Here is a 20884-nt window from a genome sequence, read left to right as displayed (position 1 = left end):
TTAAAAAAGTTCATTAATGTTTTTCATAATAAATAATTTTTCGTTATGTAAATTTTACATTTTTAATGTTAATTTGAAATATGGGATACATAATTATTTCATAATAATTGAAAATTTTTATTAAAAATTTAAAAATTTTTATTTTTTGACAAATTTGATGAAAATTTTTTTTCTTTTTTTCATTACATTTTATGCACTCCATATTTTTTAAAAATTAATTTCCTCATGGTTTAGTTGTTTTTTTTTTAACCAAGAAATTTTCTTATTTTCATTCTAATTTTTCGTTCTGATTTTTAAAATGTATATTTTTTTTTTAGTATACTTTTCTAAATAATGAAAATATTATTATAAAAATTTTTATTTTTAAATTATGTTTTAAATATGCACTATTAATATTTTTACAGAAACATATAAAATAAATATTTAACATTGAATTTTTTTTCTTTTTTTTTTTTTTCTTCTTTATATATGTATTTATATATATATATATACTATTCTTTTTATATTTTCACAAATAAAAATTAAAAAATAAAATTAAAATAAGTACTTGTCTTCATATGTAATAAAGTGCTTTAAAAAAAGGTATTATAATAAAATTTTTTTAAAGTCAAATAGAGAAATATTAGTGCACATTTTCCTTTTTTTTTTTTTAATAATAGTTGTTAACAATTTAAATAAAATTGTATTATACAATTCTAAAATTAATCACATTGACAAGGAGTTTTATTAATATATATGTTTTAAACTTTAAAAATAGTATATGAACTTAAAAAAAAAAAATAATAATGTGGTAAATAATGTAGTACATGAAATGGATAGTGTAGGAAAATTAGAAAAAAATAATAAAAATATTAATTTCAACTATGAGAAAAATGAAGATAAATTAAATTTACACAACTTTGATGATGAAAGAAATGCAAATACTAATATAATGAATAATAAAAATATAGTAAGTAAAAAGAGTTTTTTACTAAATATATTAACTTCTAAAGAAAATATCAAAAATGAGCATAATGTAAATAATTTAAAGTATATTAAAGAAAAAAAAAGTAAATTAAAAGACTTAGGAGTAAATAAAAAAAATGATAAAGAAAAAATAAAAAAAAAAAATAGCAATTTAAAGAATTTAAATTATACAAATGAAATGAATAACAAGGTTTTAAAAATAAAGACGAGAAAAATGGATCAAATAGATAATATATGTAAAAAAGATTATTTATCAATAACTAGAGGCAATCCAAATAAAAAAAATTATTTAAGCATTGATAATAGTTCAATTAATTACTCTACAAGCAATTTAAATACAGATTGTAATTCTGATTTTTCAAATATTGAAGTTAAAATATCAAGAAATGGAGAAGGGAATGGTAATGAATTATCAGAAGAAAATTTTGAAAATATTGAAAAAGAAATAAAAAATCAAAAAGAAAATGAAGAAAATAAAATTTTATGTAGTTTAAAGGAAGAGAAACTACATGAAATAAATATTAAAGACGTAGAAAAAAATTTTCAAAAGGCAATGGATAAAAATAAAGAAAAAAAAGAATGTGTCTTTTCAAAATCAAGAAGTTCAATTGAATTTAAAGCAAACAATGAAAACAATGAGCAAAATAATATGAAAATTAATGGAAACGAAGAAAATGTATTTTCGTTGTGCAATATAAAATGTGACGATTCTTATTATGATGATACGGCGAGATCGAATAAATTAAAAAACACAAAAAGTGCAAGCAACATTTTATATTCATCAAGTAAATCATATGGAAATATGAAATTATCAAGTAGTAATATAAAAATAAAAAATGAAAAAAATTTGGAAACAAAAAAAAGAATAAAAATTACATTCAAAAATTTTTTTTATGAAATATGGAAAAGGAATATAACAATAAAAAAAGAAATAAATTTATTTAATAATAGAAATAATTCATGTAAAGCTAATATTGGAAATGCTAACTTAAATCATTCTAATGAAAGGGAGTTAATGACACAGATACCTTTAAAATTTAAGGATAAAACGGTTGAAACATTATATGTTCTTAATTTAAATAATTGGATATCATCAAGAATCATAATAATAGGATTTATTATGCTAATTCTTTGTTTTTTTCTTTGGCCCTTATCCATTTGGTCATTTAGAACTGCAAACGCATGGGGAAAATACAGTTATATTGTAATATTATTTCATTTTTTAATGATTTTAAATATTATAATATTAACATTTTTTATAATTATTGGATTAACTAAATTAAGTAAATATTCTGAAGTTATGTCATATGTTTTGTTTGGTGTTATGGTTTTTATATGGGGACTATGGAATATAGCAAGTAGTGCAACTATGAATAATGATTTATCTTTAAAACTAATACCTGCTTTATCATCAGCTTTTGAAACTGTTTATACTTTAACTTATATTTATGGTATTCTACCACTTGTAATAATGGATGTATTCTTTCCATCAAGGTTCCGAAAAAATATTATTTTGTTCATTTTAACAAAAAAAAAAAAAAAAAAGAAAAATTTTCATCTAAATATATGTTCGTTATAAAAAAAAAAGTTTAATTTACAAATACATATATATATATGTCTTTTTTTTATCTCTTATTTAGAACGAAATATAATTGGTCTATCCATCTAATCTTTATATCTTTAAATTCAGCTAGCATAATTATAGTTGGAATGACGAATCCTGGATTTGTTCCTGGAGTATACGTGTAATTTAAAAAAAAAAAAAAACCAAAGCTAAATTTATATTTTTCATTTTTTTTTAAAACTTTTATAATTAATTCTTTTTTTTTTCCCCCTTCTTTTTTTTAGAGTTTTTCGAATTATTGCATATACAACTTTATGTATGTTCCTATATATAGGGTGTTACATCTCGGAGCTGCAAACCCGTTACGTTTTTTATAATTTATTGGTAAATAATAAATTTTAAATTACAAAAATGAAAATTTTTTTTTTGAAACGTATTACTTTTTTAATATCTATACATATAAAGCAAACATGTATATTTTTCATAGAAAAATATAATTTTTATAATGCTTTTTTTTTATTTAAAATGATTACCTTAAAAAAAAAATTTTAATAGATGAAGAACATATATATTTTATTTAAGCATTTAATAAAATTTTATTTTCATTTTCTTAAAATATAGATAACTGGATATAAATTAGATAAAATAGAATCTGACTTGCATAAATATAATAATGATAATAAAATTTCTACTGCAATTGAAGATTTGGTTCTTATGATAAAAGAGGTAATATATGACACATCATATAATCATTTGTTATATTTTATTTTTAAATAAAGTAATTGATGTTTTTTTTCTTTTTTTTTTAAATAAAATATTTAGTAACTTTATTTAGTGTAATTGCCTATTTTTTATTTTTTTTAATATGTTATTAAATAAAAGGATACATATATATATATATATTTTTATGTTGTATTATATAATTATGTTTTTGAGAATAAACATTACACATAATTTTCATTAATATAAAGAATTACATAACTTTTTTTTTTTTTTTAGTGTACTAAAGTTATTTTAGAGGTAGAAAATGATATTGATATAAAGTTAAGTGCTCATAGTAAAATGTGTTATTGTTCTAACATACTACAACAATGTTTATCAACTTTAACAAAAAGTGATAATCTTTATAATATTGATTATGATGTTTTCGACAATTTTGAAGTAAAAAAAAAGAAAATTAATAAATAAAAAAACCTTATGAAATAAAAAAAAATTTCAAAAGTGTTCAATATTCATTAATCACTAAAATATTATTATTATTATTATTATTTTTAAATTAATATAACTTTTTATATACTAATGTTTTATAATTTTTCATTTATACACTGTTTTCTTATATGTTTCTTTTTATTTTAGAATAAAAAATTTATAGAAGCATATGTAAGTAAGAGTAAAAGCAGTTTTTTTTGCGATGATGAAAAAAGCGTTGATTTTAAAATAAATAAATCTTTTTCCAATAATGATTGTATTTGTGCTCATAAAGTAGATTTAGATAAAAAAGGAATTAAAAAATTTTTAAAAGAAATTGACACTTTTCATATTAGACAAATGATTCAAATAATTGACAACAAAACGTTGTCTCAATGGGATTTCAATATTTTAGATTATTTTGATAAGTCAAAGTATCCATTCTTTGATATTAACCTTTCTTTAATTTATACAATTGCTCATAGCATACCAATAAATTTAATCATAAATTTTCTTTCATTTACCGAAAAACAATACAATAGTGTTCCATACCACAATACAATGCATGCTTCTATGGTATAAAAATAAAAAAAAAGAAAGAAAAACATAATAAAATAAAAAAAAAGAAAGAACTAAATAATCGAAAAAATAAATTCACAAGTAAAAACATAAATGAAGAATAAAAAATATAAAGCATATATGTGTACATAATAAGAAAAAAAAAATTAAATTCATATTATAATAAAAGAAAAATCTCGTTTATACATTTTATATTTGTTAATATACTTTTTTAGGTAACGCAAAAATTTTTCTGCTTAAGTAAAAAGTTAGGTATATATGAACATATGGAATACAAAATAAAATTAGTTATGTTTATATCAGGAATATGTCATGATATTGGTCATCCTGGTTATAATAATTTATTCTTTGTTAATAGTTTACATCCTTTAAGTATCATTTATAATGATATTAGCGTCTTAGAAAATTATCATGCATCAATAACTTTTAAAATTTTGCAATTAAATCAATGTAACATTTTAAAATCCTTTTCAGAAAAAGTAGTAAAATCTTTGCATTATGCAATTATAAAAATATATATATACATGTATTATATTCATATTTCTCTACATGAATATGTATATATTTTTTTTAAATATATAGGATTTTAGATTAATACGTTCATATATTATTGAATTAATTTTAAGCACCGATATGAAGCATCATTTTGAAATAATTTCAAAATTTAGAGTAAGAAGAGAGAATGAAGATTTTGATTATATAAAAAATAATGATGATCTATTAGTAGTAATAAAAATGATTATAAAAAGTGCTGATATATCTCATGGTTCAGTTAAATGGGATGAACACTATAAATGGTGTCAGAGGGTATTATGTGAATTTTACTCTCAAGGAGATGAAGAATTAAAAAACAAAATGCCTGTATCTCCCTTATGTGATAGAACAAAACACAATGAAGTTTGCAAATCTCAAATTACATTTTTGAAATTTGTTGTTATGCCATTGTTTGAAGAATTAACATATATAGATAACAACAAATTCATAAAGTAATTATACTTTCTTTGAAAAAACGATTTTTTTATTAATATTTTTTAAAAATTTTTTATATTATATAAGTATATATATATATTTATTTATTTATTTTTCATTTTTAGAAATTTCTGTCTAAAAAGATTAAATAGTAATTGCTTAATGTGGGATAAACTAATGAAAGAAGAAAAAGAAATCGAGGTTTATGATCCAAAATGTTTAAAGAAAAGAGACAAAAATAAAAAAAAATTGGATAAAAAAAAGAAAAGTTATATTGATTTAACACTATTTTTTATAAAGAATATCTCTGATTAGCAAAGATGTGCAATTTCATATTTAAAAAAATATATTTTAAATATTCAAAAAAAAAAAAAAAAATTCTATATTTAATGAAACTGTTGTACCATACCAAATTATTTTATTACTAATTTAGGAATTTTTTTTTCAAAAGAAATATATATATATATATATACAGATAATTTTTTTTTTATTTTGATTACAAATATTTGTATTTATATTATTTTTCAATATTTTTCAATATTTTTTGTTTTTAAATAACATATTTTTTATTTACTTTTTAAGATCCCTATTGTTTTGTTCTAAAGTATTTTTTTTATTTATATGTGCATCATAAAGATATATTTATTTATTTTTTTTTTATTTTTTCCTGTAATTCTTTATGAATTTTTTAAAAAAATGTATGCCAAGGATTTTTTGTAGGCATTTTTTTTTTTTTGGCTTTTGTTTCTTTTAAGATTTTTGTTTTTATTTTTAAAAATTTTTAATTATTTTTAATTTTTTTTTAATTATAAATTTTTTTTTTTTTTAATATATTTGTTTTTTTAAGGATATTTAAAATTTTAAAATTATTTATAAAAAACAGTTATTGAAAAATAGTAGACAAAATAATTTGTAATAATTTTGGTTTGTATATACTTAATTTTAATAATTTTTAAAAGAAAAGAAATAAACAAAAAAAAAAAAAAGAAACAAAAAAAAAGAAAAAAAATTGAGAGCAATAAAAAAATATATTATTTTTGAGAAAGTCAAATTTACACCGATACTTTTACGATTTCTTTCCAATTTACTTGCCTATTGAAAAAAAAAAAATTAGCAAATATGTAAATAATGAGTTTCTCTTTTTTTTTTTTTTTTTTTGCAAATTAGAAGTGATTTTTTTTATTATCTCCAGATATATGTTTACACTTTATGAATAGGGGTAAACAGAAATTTTTTTATGTTCAAAAATTTTCCTAAATAATTGTATATAAAATAATAATAAATAAATAATAAAAAATAAAATTATACCAAATAGATATATTTGGTAAATATACATTTTTTTTTACTTTACCTTCATCAAAAGGATTATTATTTGAATATAAACCTTGAATATCTTCATATGTAGTTTTATTGCATAGTATCATTTTCAAATGATAACAAAATAAGTTAATTAATAAAATGGATGCAGGTAATGTGTATATAATATATAATGCACTAAGAAAATAAAAATATAAAATATTCATGTTGAAATAAAAGAATATAAGATTAAAAACAAATATTAATGATATTGTTCATCATATAATTAAACACATTTTAATTTTCAAATTTTATTAGGTTATTTATTTCATTTTTTTTACATATGTAAATGTTCCTTTGTTATATAATACATAGATTCGAAATTTATTGAATCGTATTCCTTTATGCAAAGACGCTAAAAAAAGACGAAAAGATAAAAATGTACACAAATAAAATTGATAAAACAAAAATAAAGAAACAGTTAAAATATATATTTCTTTTTTTTTTTTTTTTGTATTACAATAAAGAACCCAATAAAAATAAAACAAATTATTGTAGAAAGAATAGATAAATTTAAAATGAAAAAAACAAATCTTCTATAATTTCTATTGCCTACACAATTCCCTATCCTAAAAATATACATATTTATATATATGTGGATATTAAAAAGAATATATATATATTTATTGTGATTCTTTTATTTTATCTTTTTAATAATTACCATACACAATGGTGATCAAATTTAGTAACACAGTTATTACATATATAACAATGTTTACATCTTGGTTCTTTAAAATGATTACAATGAACTACAAAATGTAAGATAAAACTTCTATATATATATATTTATTTATCTATTTCATTTGAAAAATGTAATAATATTTCCTTTTATTTGTATAAAAAAAAATTAATAGATAAACTTACCACACCAATACTGCTTTATAATCGTACCGTTTATATTAGTAGTAGTAAAAGCAGCTAAAAATAAATTAAATACATAAAAATTAATTAATTTTTAAAGTGTATTGTAAGTAAAAAACAATGTAAAAATGTATATATACATATATATATATCATACTTCTTCCTTTGGGTATTGACAAATCAACATAATTTTTTTTTGGAATTCTACAAATTGTTTTTAAATATTAAAAAAATTAAAAAAAAATAATTAGTTCATTATTATATGACATTCTTTTTTTCTTTTTTATCCTATTTTTTTTTTTTTTTACATTCCAGGATCACAAAATGCTGTTATTGTTAAAAAGTATAAAACTAAAATAAAGAAGATTGTTAATATAAAAATAGAAAAAAAACATAAAATAGAACTTTCTATTTGAGAATATCTATAATTCAAAAAAAAAAAAAAAGGAAATATGCAAACATAAGTAAATAAATATATATATATCAGATTATTGAAATAAAGCAAATATTCTATAATTTTGCTTCAGTTATGTTCCTAATATATAAATTTATTATTTTAGATATATTTGATTTAATTTCCTTTTCTCTTTTTTTTTTCTATAATTTTACATTTATATATATTTTGAAATTATTATATAAGATTTAATTATACATTTAACTCTAGAAGTGAAATACTTACATAATTAAATAGATAGGTAAAATAGTAATAATTATAATTAAATATGTAAAAATAAGAAAAAATATGTTAGGCCCTGTTATGATGTTCCCGTAACAAAAAAATATATTGTTGCTTTCATAAACTAAAAAAAAAATATTTTTATTTTCTTTTTTTTCTTTTTTTTTGTAAATATTTTATAATAAAAAAGAATATATATTGTTTTAAAAAAAAAAAAACCTTTATATAATGGTAAAAGGAAGGGAGCCTTCGCACCTTTTGTTTCAACCATTTATGAGAAAGTAACTCAAAAGAGGAAAAAAAAAAAAAATAAAATAAAATAAAATAAAATAAAATAATATAGATATATATTAAATGAGCTAGTTACATGTATGCAACACCAATTCTATAAAATATTTTAACAAAATGTTTATATATATATGAGAAAAAGATTCTCTAAAAAAAAAAAAAAAAAAAAATTGAATATAAAATATATACAAAAACAAATACAATGAAATATTAATTAAAATAAAAAAAAATACAATATATAAAAATAAAAGCAAATTTATAAAAAAAATTTATCATATAGTAGTAGTGTGATATTAAAATGAATATAAGAATAATAAATTATTCACTATTTTAATAAATAATCCAAAATTATATTATTATATAAAATTCTAGTAAATATAAATGTATTTGCTTAATAAGTATGAAAATAAATATTTGATTTAAAAAAAAAAAATAAGAAAAGAGATATATAAAATAAAAAAATGAATGCAGGGTTAAATTTTTTCGAAAAAGTCAAGAAAAATGAAATAAAGGAAATAGAAAAAAAGTTAATACATATTCACAAAACCGTAGTATTGAATTTTATTAACACTTGTATTTTGAATAAAGAAAAAATAATAGCTTACTGGAAAAAATGTCACATAAATGAAACAGATGTAAAAGTTAATATAATTTTGTTTTTTGAAAATTATAAGAATTTTATTATATCCAATGAAACAAATCTATTAATTGGTGAATACTTTATATATTTGAGTATTTATTTAAAAAATATAAAAATTAAAAAAAATCCATTTAGAGTAATAAAATTATATATTTTTGATAATAATAAATGGAAAGATAAATTAATTCTTCATTTTTTAAAAAATATCTTTTTAAATGATGAAAATTACATGAATTATAAAACACTGATAATAGAAAATTTAATAAATAATTATGACATATTTCATGTTTACATAAAATACTTTTATATCAGTATTTTAAGATATATTAACAAAAATTTAAAAATTTATTTTTTAAAAAAAAATCAAAATTATTTAAACATTTTTGCAAATTTTATAATTACTTTTAATAATGATGCAACAATAGAATTAAAAACTGATATGCTTAAAATTTTTTTTTTTATTTCGAAAAATTTAAAAAAAATTTTATTACTATTTCCTTTTGATAAAGACATATGTACACACGTATGCTTAATACATCAACAAATAAAAAATATTATAATTACATATGAAACTAAGATAAATAATTTTTTAGATAATAAAGAAAATTTTTATTATGTAGTTAAGGAAAATTTTACTGAAAAGGAATATTTTGGAAAAAATAATAGTCCAATAAAAAGTGAAATATATGAGAATTATTTAATTCAAAATATATCCGAAAATAACGAGATAAATTATGAGAAAATTAACGAAATAAAAAATTATAATATAAAAATTAATGATATTGGCATAAATAATGAAATTAAAAATGAGAATATAAAAGAGCAAAGTGTACTAAACGAAAATGAGAAAAATGAAATTGAAGAGGAGGATATATACGAAAATAACTACTATCAAAATTTTGGAAGATTCAACAAATATTTACTATTCATCGAGAAAATAAAAAAAACAATAGAGAATTGTGATGATATTATTAAAAAAAAAAAAGAAGAAAACCCTTTTTTAATATTATGCAAGTATAGAAGTACTCTTGTTATAAAATATAAAAATATAACAAATGCTAGCATTGATGAGAGCCTTGATTATTTTATGCTATTTTTTAAAATAAAAAACTTATTATGTTGTAGTAGTAAAAATCCAGTTTTTATATTTCTTTGTATAGAAAGCATAAATTACTGGTTACAAAAAAATGAAAAAATTCATTGGGCATTTGAAAATTTAAACGGAGACTTTTTAGGTAACGAAGAAATTGTAAGAAGTAATTCATTTTTTAAATCAAATAATTCTGTAGAAAATTTTTTTGAAAATAATTTTTTGAATGCAAAAAGTTCTTTAAATAAAGAGAAATACAATGATTATGAATGTAAAGATGCAGTAGATGAAAACCCTTCAACAAGTATATTTTGTAATAGTCATGATATTGAAAATAATATTTATGAAGAAGGTAACAGTCAAAATTTTAATCAAAATAATATAAAAAATAATGAATTATATAATAATGATGTTGAAAATAATCATTTAAATGGTGTATGCATTAAATACTTAAAGGAACAAAAAGATAAATATAACATGATAATAAATACAAGTAAAAATGTTCTTTTTAAAAAAAAATTGAAGAACAAACAAAATTTTCATTTGTTAAAAATACATGAAATAATGAGTACTGAGGTCGATGTGAACATTAAAAATTTAAAAACATGTTTTAAAAGTTGTAATTATGAAGAGAAAATAGAATATTTAAAAGCATTGTATATAATTATAATCAGAAGTATATTACTAATATTAAAAAAGTATTCTTGGTATAATATAAAATTAATATGGAATAGTTGCATATGTATTTATGAACTTTTATTAACTACCAAAAAAAATAAATTCATAAAGGATGAGATTTATGATAATTTAACATATATTATTTTTAATCATGAAAAAAAAAAGAAATACTTATGTTTGTCACTATTATTAAAATATTTTAAGAAATCTATGTGTGAAAAAAATATTTTAGAATATTTATTTTACTGCTTTTTTATAGATAATGATTTTTTTATGTCAAGTTTATATGAATTAATAAAACAATGTATAAAACATATTTTTATTAATTCAGAAGATAAATATTTATTATACTATATATTTATAAAAAATATCTTGCTAACTAAACATTTTTGTTTGAAAATATTTTATATAAAGAAATTTATTGAATTATTTTATGAAAATGATAATAATTATGTTTCTTTTATTTTAAATAAGGAATATTTTTATTTAAAAAAATATTTCAATGAGTATCAAATGGATAAAATAAAAGAAAGTGAACTAAATTATACAAGGAAAAGTTATCATCTAAATAGTGTAATATCTGCTAATAATATTAATAATTCTAATGAAATGATAAATGAAGATTATTTTCAAACTTTAAAAAGAAAGTTGTTAGAGGGAGTTTGTCTATCAGAAATTGTGTATAATAATACTATACGTAAAAAGGAAGAAAATATCTTTTTAAATTATAGAATTATAAATATTAGAAAAAATGACAATATATTCATTAAAAGAAATAATGAATTAAAAAAATATTTTTTATATAATTTTCACTCTTTGGAAAACATATTTTTTTTAGAATTGTACACTTTATGTACATTAAGAAAATATGAGCATATTGAAATTATAAATTATAAGAATGATTATTTTTATCAATTAAATAATGATTTTTTATTAAATGTTAAGACATTAAAAAATTTTCTTTATTTTTCAAATGAAGAAGTTACTTTATCAATTTTGTCTTTTATATGTGAAAATAAATATTTAAATATATGTGATCTATTTTTGTTTTTAACTTTTTTAAATGTATCAATAAGCAACATTTCAAGAGTGAGTAGGGATTCATATAAAAAATACATTTCCCTTTTTTTTGAAAAATTCTTCATATATTATCAAAGAATGATTGAATTAGAAAAAAAAAAAAAAGTAGTTCAAACAAAAAAGAAAGAACAGGAAATAATAAAAAAAAATCAAAGTATTCAAAACAACGAAAAAAACGATGAAAATGAAGAAATACATAAAGAATGCAACAACTATTCTACTAAAATTATTCAAGATGATTTAATGAATGTTAAAAAAGCTATTTCTTTTTTATATTATCCAAATTTATTAAGTAGAGATAGTGATCAAAAAAATGTTTATTCATCATGTATATTTTATTTATCAAATGATCAATATTTAAATGAAAGAAAAAGCATTTTTTTATATAATTATTACCTAATAAATATAATATTTATTTTGTTTAAAAATATAAATAAAGATATGAGTATAGAATCTTCTGTATATTGTTCTGATATACTAAAAACGATATTTGAATACTGTGTAAATTTTGAAAATATAAATTTTTTATTTTTTATTTTTAACATAAAAACAACATGGAAAGAATTACATATACTCTCAAAACAAATTTTTTTTAAAACTGTAAGCATAGTCTTATTAAAAAAACATAATTTTTCATGTTTAAATAATTCCTTTGTGTCATTAATGAAATCTCATAAACAAGTGGATCATTCTTTTTCTGCATTTTTATTAAAGTTATGCCTTATTTCGTTAAACTACAATAATAACATTAAAAGAAAAGATATTGTATTAGATTATAAGATAAAAAGAAACATGATATCTTTGAAACCAAATAATTTTAAATTAAATATGACTGAAATAAATTCCTCGGATTTTTTTAATTGCTTCATTAATTTTAATGATATTGCAAATATAAAAGAAAAGAATAAATTCTTAATAAATTATATAGACTATTTATTTAATGATAATTATAAATATGGTATTTCTAGAAATATCCCTTTGTATATATTAGAAAATTTTATTAATAAAATTAAAAAGGAAAATATAATGAAATTAACAAAACATAAGGATTTGGAAAATAGTATTATGTATAAACTAGCTTATTATATAAACGAATTTATATTATATTTAAAAGATAATATTAATTGCAACAATGAAATGGGAATTTCAGATATTAATAAGTTTCTAGAAATTAGTTTATGCAAATTTACAACATACTTAAATTCTGATAATTTTAAGTTATTTTCATCTTTTAATAATGATTTTTCTTGTAACTATCTTATATTATTAAAAATATACATGTGTAATATTCTTTATTATTTTTTTAATTATCTAAATTTTTTATTTTTAAGTAATTCTAATAGTTTTTTTTTTGATTGCAGAGGTCATATAATTTTTGAAAACGAAAATGAAAAGGAAATATCATCAATAATAATATGGTTATCCATTAAATATATAAGCATATTAATTACATCAATTATCGATTTTTCTTTTAAGTTTAATATTATTTATTCTAAAAATAATACTGAATTATTTAATAATAGTAAAGAAATAAAAAATAATAATTTAAATAAAAATATAGAGGAAAAGAACAAGAATAAAAATAAAAATAAGGAAAAAATAAATTTAATAAATGGGGAAAAAAATACAGAAAATGTAAATGATATTAATGAAAAAAAAAATTTGTCATTATACTTTTTTGGTATTACGGAAATTCATTTTATAATTCAGAATCTTTTATGTTTATTATTATACTCTAAACATGTTGCTTGTCAACAATATTTATCTGATTGTTTACTAAATATTTGTAAAATTATAGTTATAAAAGCTAATGAAGAAATGCAAACAATTCCATTATTCTATATATATTTCATTTTACTTATTTTTAAAGATAACAATAACATTAAAAATATGAATGAAGAAAATATAGAAAAAAAAAGAACATCGAATGAAGAGAAACAATATTATTATCAGCATAATATTATAAACAATAGAATAGAAGATAATATTAAAAATAATAATGATAATAAAAATTTTGAATTACTAAATAAAATTATCAGTAATCTAAATAAAATCCTAATTTCTAAAGATAATAAAAATGTGAATGACATTTTATCAGTAAATTGTATAAATGTTAATTTTAGTATGGAAAAGTCTCAAAATATAAATGTAGATTATAAAAATGAAAAAGAAGAAAATAAAAATGTAGGTAATGAAAAAAGTTATATGTATGATTTTCAAGATGTTAAACTTGAAATAAATAGAAAATTGATGATACTCATATTAGATAAAAAAAAAATTAATATGAATTTTTTACGAAAATCTAATAATATGTGTTTAGCTTTAAATTCATTGGCTAAATCATATAGAGTAAAAGAGCAATACATTATTTATAATTTCATTATAAAAATAATTATAAATTACTTATATAATGGAAATAATAAATATAAAAAAGTTATTTGTTTAAATATTATAAAACATATATATACAACTATAGATAATAAAACTTTATATGAGTATATTAATGATATTTATAAAATATCGTTAATTTACTATAAAAGTAAATTTTTTTCCTTAAAAAGTTCAAGTACATCTTTATATAACATTTTAACAAAAAGATTATTATCTAAATTAAATTTTTCATATCACGTATCATCAAAGATATTTTATTTTTGTACAGGGAGCAAAAATAGAATATTTAAAAATATAAATTTAACATTTTTTGATTTATTCAATTCAATCAATTTACTAAAAATATTTTTAAATGTTTTTATGAAGAAATCTAAATTGTTAAATAATAAATTTTGTGATAAATATAAATATAAATCTTTCTTTGATTATTCTAATTTTTTTGCTGAATTTATTCCTATATTAATATTTTTATCAAATATAATAATTTTTAATAATGAAGATTATTTTTTATTATTCAACAATAAGGGAGATTTATCAACTACTTTTAAAATCCATGAAATTATACAAAAAAAAAAAGAAGTTAATATGATTAGTAGTAATAAAAAAACATCAAAAAATAACATTCTTATAAAAAATGATATTAATAATAGTTGCAGTGATGACTATGATAATTATAATAACGAAGTATATAGTAATAATTTGAATGATAATGTAAATAGTATAAATATTTATTTTCTTTTTTTAAAATATTTTAAAAAATTATTTACTTACGGTAACTACTTTGTACAAATTCTAATATGCAGAATAGTAGTTAATGTTTACTTACATATTTATCTAAAATTAAAGAAAGAAAATTTGATTTTCACTTTTTTAAATAAAATAATAATAAATGTAATTAAAAAAAAAAAAAAAAATTGCTATTTACTTTTATTTATTGAATTTATAAGAAGAAAAGAGTTCAAAACCCTAATTGACAAAAACAAAAGAAAATTTAGGAAAATATTTTTTCAGTTTCTAATTATATTTATAAAAAGTAAAATTTATTCAGAAATTCTTTTAATTTTACAAATTTTAAATATATTGTATAGTGAAATACATATTTCTATAAACAAAAATGTGATAACTATATTATATAATAAACTGAATTTGTATAACGACATGTTTTTATCCGTTTTAATCAATGAATTGTTAATGAAAATAACTAAAACTATTAACAACTTTGTTTCCCTTTTAGAGTTACATTTATTGAATAAAAATGAAAATTGTATAGAATCTTTCTTATATAAATGGAAACTATTTATAAAAAAAAGAGAGAAAAAAGAATTTAAAATAAAAGAAAATGAAATAAATAAATTATCAAACTATAATTCATGTATGTATTTTCTTGAATATAATAAAAAAAAATGTTATTCCCAAAAAAAAAATGTATGTAATATTACAAATGAATCTTCATTTAATATCTTAAGTGGAATGGAAGAAAAAGTAGATGAAAAAGTATATATATATATATATTTATTACTATTTGAAATTATTAATATGTATAATGATAATATAAAAATAAAAAAATATTGTTTTAGTATTTTATTAGAGATAGTAAAGTTTATATCTATTGAAAATTTAGCTCTATTTGAAAAGATGAAGCAATATTATTTAAAAAATAATAATAATAATTATTTAGATAAGTATATTATATTATATAGCTACAATGTTTGTGTAAAGTCTTTTATTAATTGTAAAATAGATGATAATCAAAAAATAGCAAATGGCCTCTCAAAAAATAATTTCTTTAAAAGTATATTTGAGTATATAGATAAAGAAAAGCAAAAAATAGTATCATCCCTTAATTTCCATTATCACGAACATATTTTTAATTATGTTTATTTTTATTTTCTTATTTTTATGAATTTTCTTTCATTACTATATAATAAAAATTCAACTTCATATACTAAATATTTTGTAAAGGCTTTTATCAATTATGATATAGTCGAATATAATTATTTACATATAGAAAAGGAAGAAGCAAAAATAAAAAAAATGAGTAACTATGTACACAGAAATATTAAAAAAAATGAAAATGTTTTAAATAATGAAATATTTTCATCAGAATGTTTTTTCAAAGATAATTCTCTTTCTAATATGAAAGAAAAAGGAAATAAAAAAAAAAATTTTAATATTAATTACTTTGTAAAAAATAATTGTATTTTAAAAAATTATAATAAAACACTTAACAATAATTATTTTAATTGTTTAGAAGGAAAAAGCAAAATTGATTTTAATAATAATAAATATACTGAAAATATAGGAGATGAAAATACAAAATACCTAAAGTGGTATAAAAATGATTTAAACAGAAGTATAAGGGAGATGGTATATAAAAAAATAAATAATCAAAATATTACATCTGATGTAATTTATATAAAAAATCCACTAAAACATTTAAGAACATATAATTTATTTACAAGTTTTTTTATATTATTATATAGTTGCTTAATATTTATGCTAAATGATGAAAATGAGTTAATAAGATATAACACTAAAATTTTAATTTTATATTTTATGAATAAAAATGTTCTAAATATACCCCAAAACATAAACAATAACACATGTACAGATTTTTTTATTTATTATATTATAAAATTTTTTAATAAAATATCATTAAATATTCTAGCATTTTGCATTTATCAAACTAAAAGTTGTATCAAAAGTAAGTTTTATTATAATCCTGTTAAATTATTTGATCAAGAAAAATATAATTTATATATCAACAATATATCACTAAATCATTTGTTTTCATTTTATTATTTATATAACATCATAATTAATCTTCAAAGTGTACACAGTTTAAAAAACAAAAATACAATATTAAATGAACAAATGAAATATAAGGATATAGATGATACCTATAATAATAATATTAATAATTGTAGTGATATGTGCTTTAAAGAACACTCTAAAAATGGATTTAGAGAAATAAAGAATTGCATGAGAAATGAGTCAAATAAAAAAGAGTTTATTGATTTTTATAAATATTTAGATATATTAGGTGATCAAAAAAAAGAGTATTTTGCAAATAATATAAAAATAAAGCATATTAATATAAATATAACAAATGATGAAATAAATTTGAACAGTTATAATTTATATGTATTAAAATATTGCAGAATATGGAAATACTTAGTAAGTAATATAAAAAATAAAATTTTAAGTTGTGAAGATGATGATTCTTTAAATAACAATAAGGAAATCATAATAATGTTTTATTCAACATTAAAAATGAATTACATTTCCAGCATTAAGAAAAGCCTAAAAGATTACTTGAATCTTTTAATGTCTAATAAAATAGTTGACTTTTTTGACTCCAATTTTGTTATATGTTTAAGTAATTTATTTAATAAAATAATTATTCTTTTAATTAATTTGTATATTATTTTTCATAAAAAAATAGTTTTATATCACAACAGTTATTTTTATGAAGAAATAAATATTATAAAAAGTAATATGACATGTATTTATAACTATTTTAAATTAACAAAAAATGAAATCAATCCATTTATATTAAAAGGTATGGAGATTTTATTATATATAATGAATAATACATTTCTTAAAAACAAGAATTTTTTTTCGGATATATTTTTATTATTTTATTCTCTGAAATATTCTTTATAAGAAGGAAAATGTAATAATTAATTTACTAAATCTTATAATTTTTTTTCTTTTTTAAATGTAACACATAGAATAAAAAATAAAATTAATAATATTCAAAAGTACTGATATATTTTTATTTTCCATCTATTATGAGTTTTTCTTTCATTATTGAAGTTTTTTCTTATTTTAAAAGGAAACAGTGATATTAATTACATTAAAAATATAGTAACATTATATCAAAGTAATAGAAACGGTATATTACATCATTTATATTTTATGAGCTTTCAAATTTTTGGGGAAAACATTCTTTAACATCTTTATTATGTTTATTTTGGGCATGTTCAGATAGCTGTGCAATACTTTGTGTTTGCATAAATACAGTATAGCAAACCTTATGAAAAAAAAAATTAAAAATATATTTTTAAATTATTTTTTTATGAATACATATTATTAAAATTATTAATCTATACACATATATTTTGATACTTGAAAAAATATATTATTGAAAATGTTTACAAATAAAATTTGTAAAGTTGTATGCATAGATTTATATATATATATATATATATCATATAAATTTTCAATGAAATTTTTTTTTTTTTTAACCTTGCAAGTTACGTTAAGTGCTTTTTTGTTTGCTTCTAATTGAGATTTTCCCCCTTTTACTTCAACATTTTTTCTTTCCCTTGCTTGATTCCTTTTCTATTTTTATTATATATAAATAACACAAAAAAAAAAAAAAAATAAGATAAAAATAAAAATTTATGAATTTTTTTTTTTTAAACTTACACAAGCATTGCTTCCTTTACCCATTTTTTAATATTTTCTTTTATTAATATAAAAAATAAATTTAACAAATTAAATGAAAGATTATATCTAGTTAATGAAAGAAATATATACTACAATATTATGTATATTAAAAAAAAAACGTTTGAATTAATTTAAAATTTTTTTTTTCCTTACTATAGTTCATATTATTTAAAAAGCTATATAAATATATATAATATAAAAAAAAAAAAAAATAGAATAGAATAAAATTAAATAAAATGAAATAAAAAAGGCTATCGACAAAGAAAGTTAGTAAAAGAAAATTTTATGAAATAAAATGTTCTTAAATTTGAAAAGAAAATACTCATATTTCAATTTTTTTTTATATTTTTTAAAATAAATTTTTTTTTAAATACTTATAATTGTAATACAATATATATATAAACTTAATGATACGATGATATGTAGAATGAAAAATTCTATTTTTCTTATAGATTAAAAGAAACTACAAAAAAAAAAAATTTTAAAAATAAAAATGTTATTGTTGTCTTGAATTATTTTTTTCTCATAGTAATATATTTTTAAAATTTATGATTAAGTGGAAACTTCTATTCTTTTTTTCATTATATTTTATTTTCTCTTTATTTTATTTTAAGCCTCATGCGAAATTTTCAATTTACTATAAAAATATTTTCAAATTTTTGAAGTTTTAATACTATATTTTTAATACAATTTAATAATTATTTATTTAGGATTTTTACTCATTTAATAATAATTATTGCGAAAGTAAGCATGCTCACACTTTAAATTGGTTTTACTGGAAAGTTCATAAAACTCCTTTTTCTAATCTTTTTTTTATTTTTAATATGAAAAAATATTCTATAAATTTTTATTCACTATTTTTTTGAAATTTAAATAATTCATAAAAAAAATATATTCTAATAGGACAGTTTCGGAGTAAATTAAGCATATGGGGAAATAAAAGAATTCATTGCATAGAAGCTTGTAGTATATAGGAAAAAAGAAGCACAATTCTCGAAAACAAAGAAATATAATAAAAAAAAAAAGATTAAATATAATCATATAAATCATAAATATAACTTACATTTCATTTAATCATTTTCTTTATATATATTTTTTTATAAATTGAGGTTATATAAATTTATTTGATAAAAACAATAGCGTGCATTATACCTTGTAAATTAAAAAAAAAATACATTTTTTTGTATTAATTCAAATTAAATTTGTTTGAAATATATTTTCACGAAATTCAAGTGTTAAATTGCATTAAAAAAAAATATTTTTTAGTTTTACATAAACATATATATATATATTTATATTAATTTGCGTTTTCTTTTAATAAATCTGAGAAATGTAAAATTATTTCATTTGTGTTTTATACATTTCTTTTTTTCCTCTAACTTTTAAGAAAATTAATATAATTCAAACTTCTTAATTATAGTTAAAAAATTATTACATAATTTTTCACATTTCTAATTATGAGTTTATTAATTTCTATATTTAAAATACAAGGTAATCCACTCTTTATTCAATGAATTTACAACTGTTATTATATAATTAACTAAAAATATTTAGTTATGGTAATTTTAGTTCTAAAAATTAATAATACCTTAATTTTAAAATTAAGTTATTGGTCATTAAAGAAGAAAAAATATTTATTTAAAAAAATAGAAATTTAATAAAATACATTTTTTTTTTTTGTTTAAAATAAACGTTTTAAAAGAATTGTTACTTTTTTTTTCCCTATATATAAGAAGCGTACCTTTTTCAAAAAATGAAAAATAATTAATAGTGAATATATATATAAAATAAAAAGGAAAATTCTTAAAAAGAAGGAAAAAAATATATTTCTTTTGCTACTAACATATTTTTTTTAATTTACTATATATGTTATCATGAGGAATAAACTATTTAAGACAGTTTTTTTTAATATTAATTTTATAATAAATATATTACTATGATATAATTTAAAGCTTTTCTTCATAAAATTGTAGATGTAAATCCTAATGATTATAATTAATAATAAATTTATATTGATTATATATAAAAAAGAAAATTATTAATATAATTAAAATTATTAATACTTTTAAACATAATAATAATAATTTGATAAACTGTTGTTAT

At 17.1% G+C, this 20884-nt stretch overlaps 4 protein-coding genes across 4 annotated transcripts; 2 read left to right on the top strand and 2 right to left on the bottom strand.

Moving 5' to 3' along the window:
* Positions 1-811: 811 nt before the first annotated feature.
* PDEbeta (3',5'-cyclic nucleotide phosphodiesterase, putative) lies at positions 812-5581 on the top strand (the record flags this gene model as incomplete). The annotated part of the gene is made up of 9 exons (XM_028679253.1): positions 812-2460; positions 2607-2711; positions 2815-2914; positions 3152-3256; positions 3530-3691; positions 3887-4294; positions 4513-4776; positions 4880-5283; positions 5392-5581. The coding sequence occupies 9 exons, from the start codon at positions 812-814 to the stop codon at positions 5579-5581; spliced, it is 3387 nt and encodes a 1128-aa protein (XP_028534985.1).
* Positions 5582-6318: 737 nt separating this feature from the next.
* On the bottom strand, positions 6319-8430 carry DHHC8 (palmitoyltransferase, putative; the record flags this gene model as incomplete). The annotated part of the gene is made up of 10 exons (XM_028679252.1): positions 6319-6358; positions 6575-6760; positions 6904-6977; positions 7083-7191; positions 7284-7371; positions 7487-7540; positions 7641-7687; positions 7792-7905; positions 8163-8283; positions 8379-8430. 10 exons carry the CDS (start codon positions 8428-8430, stop codon positions 6319-6321), a joined length of 885 nt encoding a protein of 294 aa, XP_028534984.1.
* A 478-nt stretch (positions 8431-8908) lies between these two features.
* Positions 8909-17992, top strand: PRELSG_1419100 (conserved Plasmodium protein, unknown function; the record flags this gene model as incomplete). The annotated part of the gene is made up of 1 exon (XM_028679251.1): positions 8909-17992. The coding sequence occupies one exon, from the start codon at positions 8909-8911 to the stop codon at positions 17990-17992; it is 9084 nt and encodes a 3027-aa protein (XP_028534983.1).
* A 253-nt stretch (positions 17993-18245) lies between these two features.
* On the bottom strand, positions 18246-18784 carry PRELSG_1419000 (conserved Plasmodium protein, unknown function; the record flags this gene model as incomplete). Its single annotated transcript, XM_028679250.1, has 3 exons — positions 18246-18362; positions 18578-18673; positions 18761-18784. The coding sequence occupies 3 exons, from the start codon at positions 18782-18784 to the stop codon at positions 18246-18248; spliced, it is 237 nt and encodes a 78-aa protein (XP_028534982.1).
* Between the last annotated feature and the right edge of the window lie 2100 nt (positions 18785-20884).

Source organism: Plasmodium relictum (genome assembly GCF_900005765.1).
Source record: "Plasmodium relictum strain SGS1 genome assembly, chromosome: 14".
NCBI classification, from domain to species: Eukaryota; Apicomplexa; class Aconoidasida; order Haemosporida; family Plasmodiidae; genus Plasmodium; species Plasmodium relictum.
The sequence above is the reverse complement of the archived record's forward strand: the minus strand, read 5'-3'. Positions and strand labels throughout refer to the sequence as shown.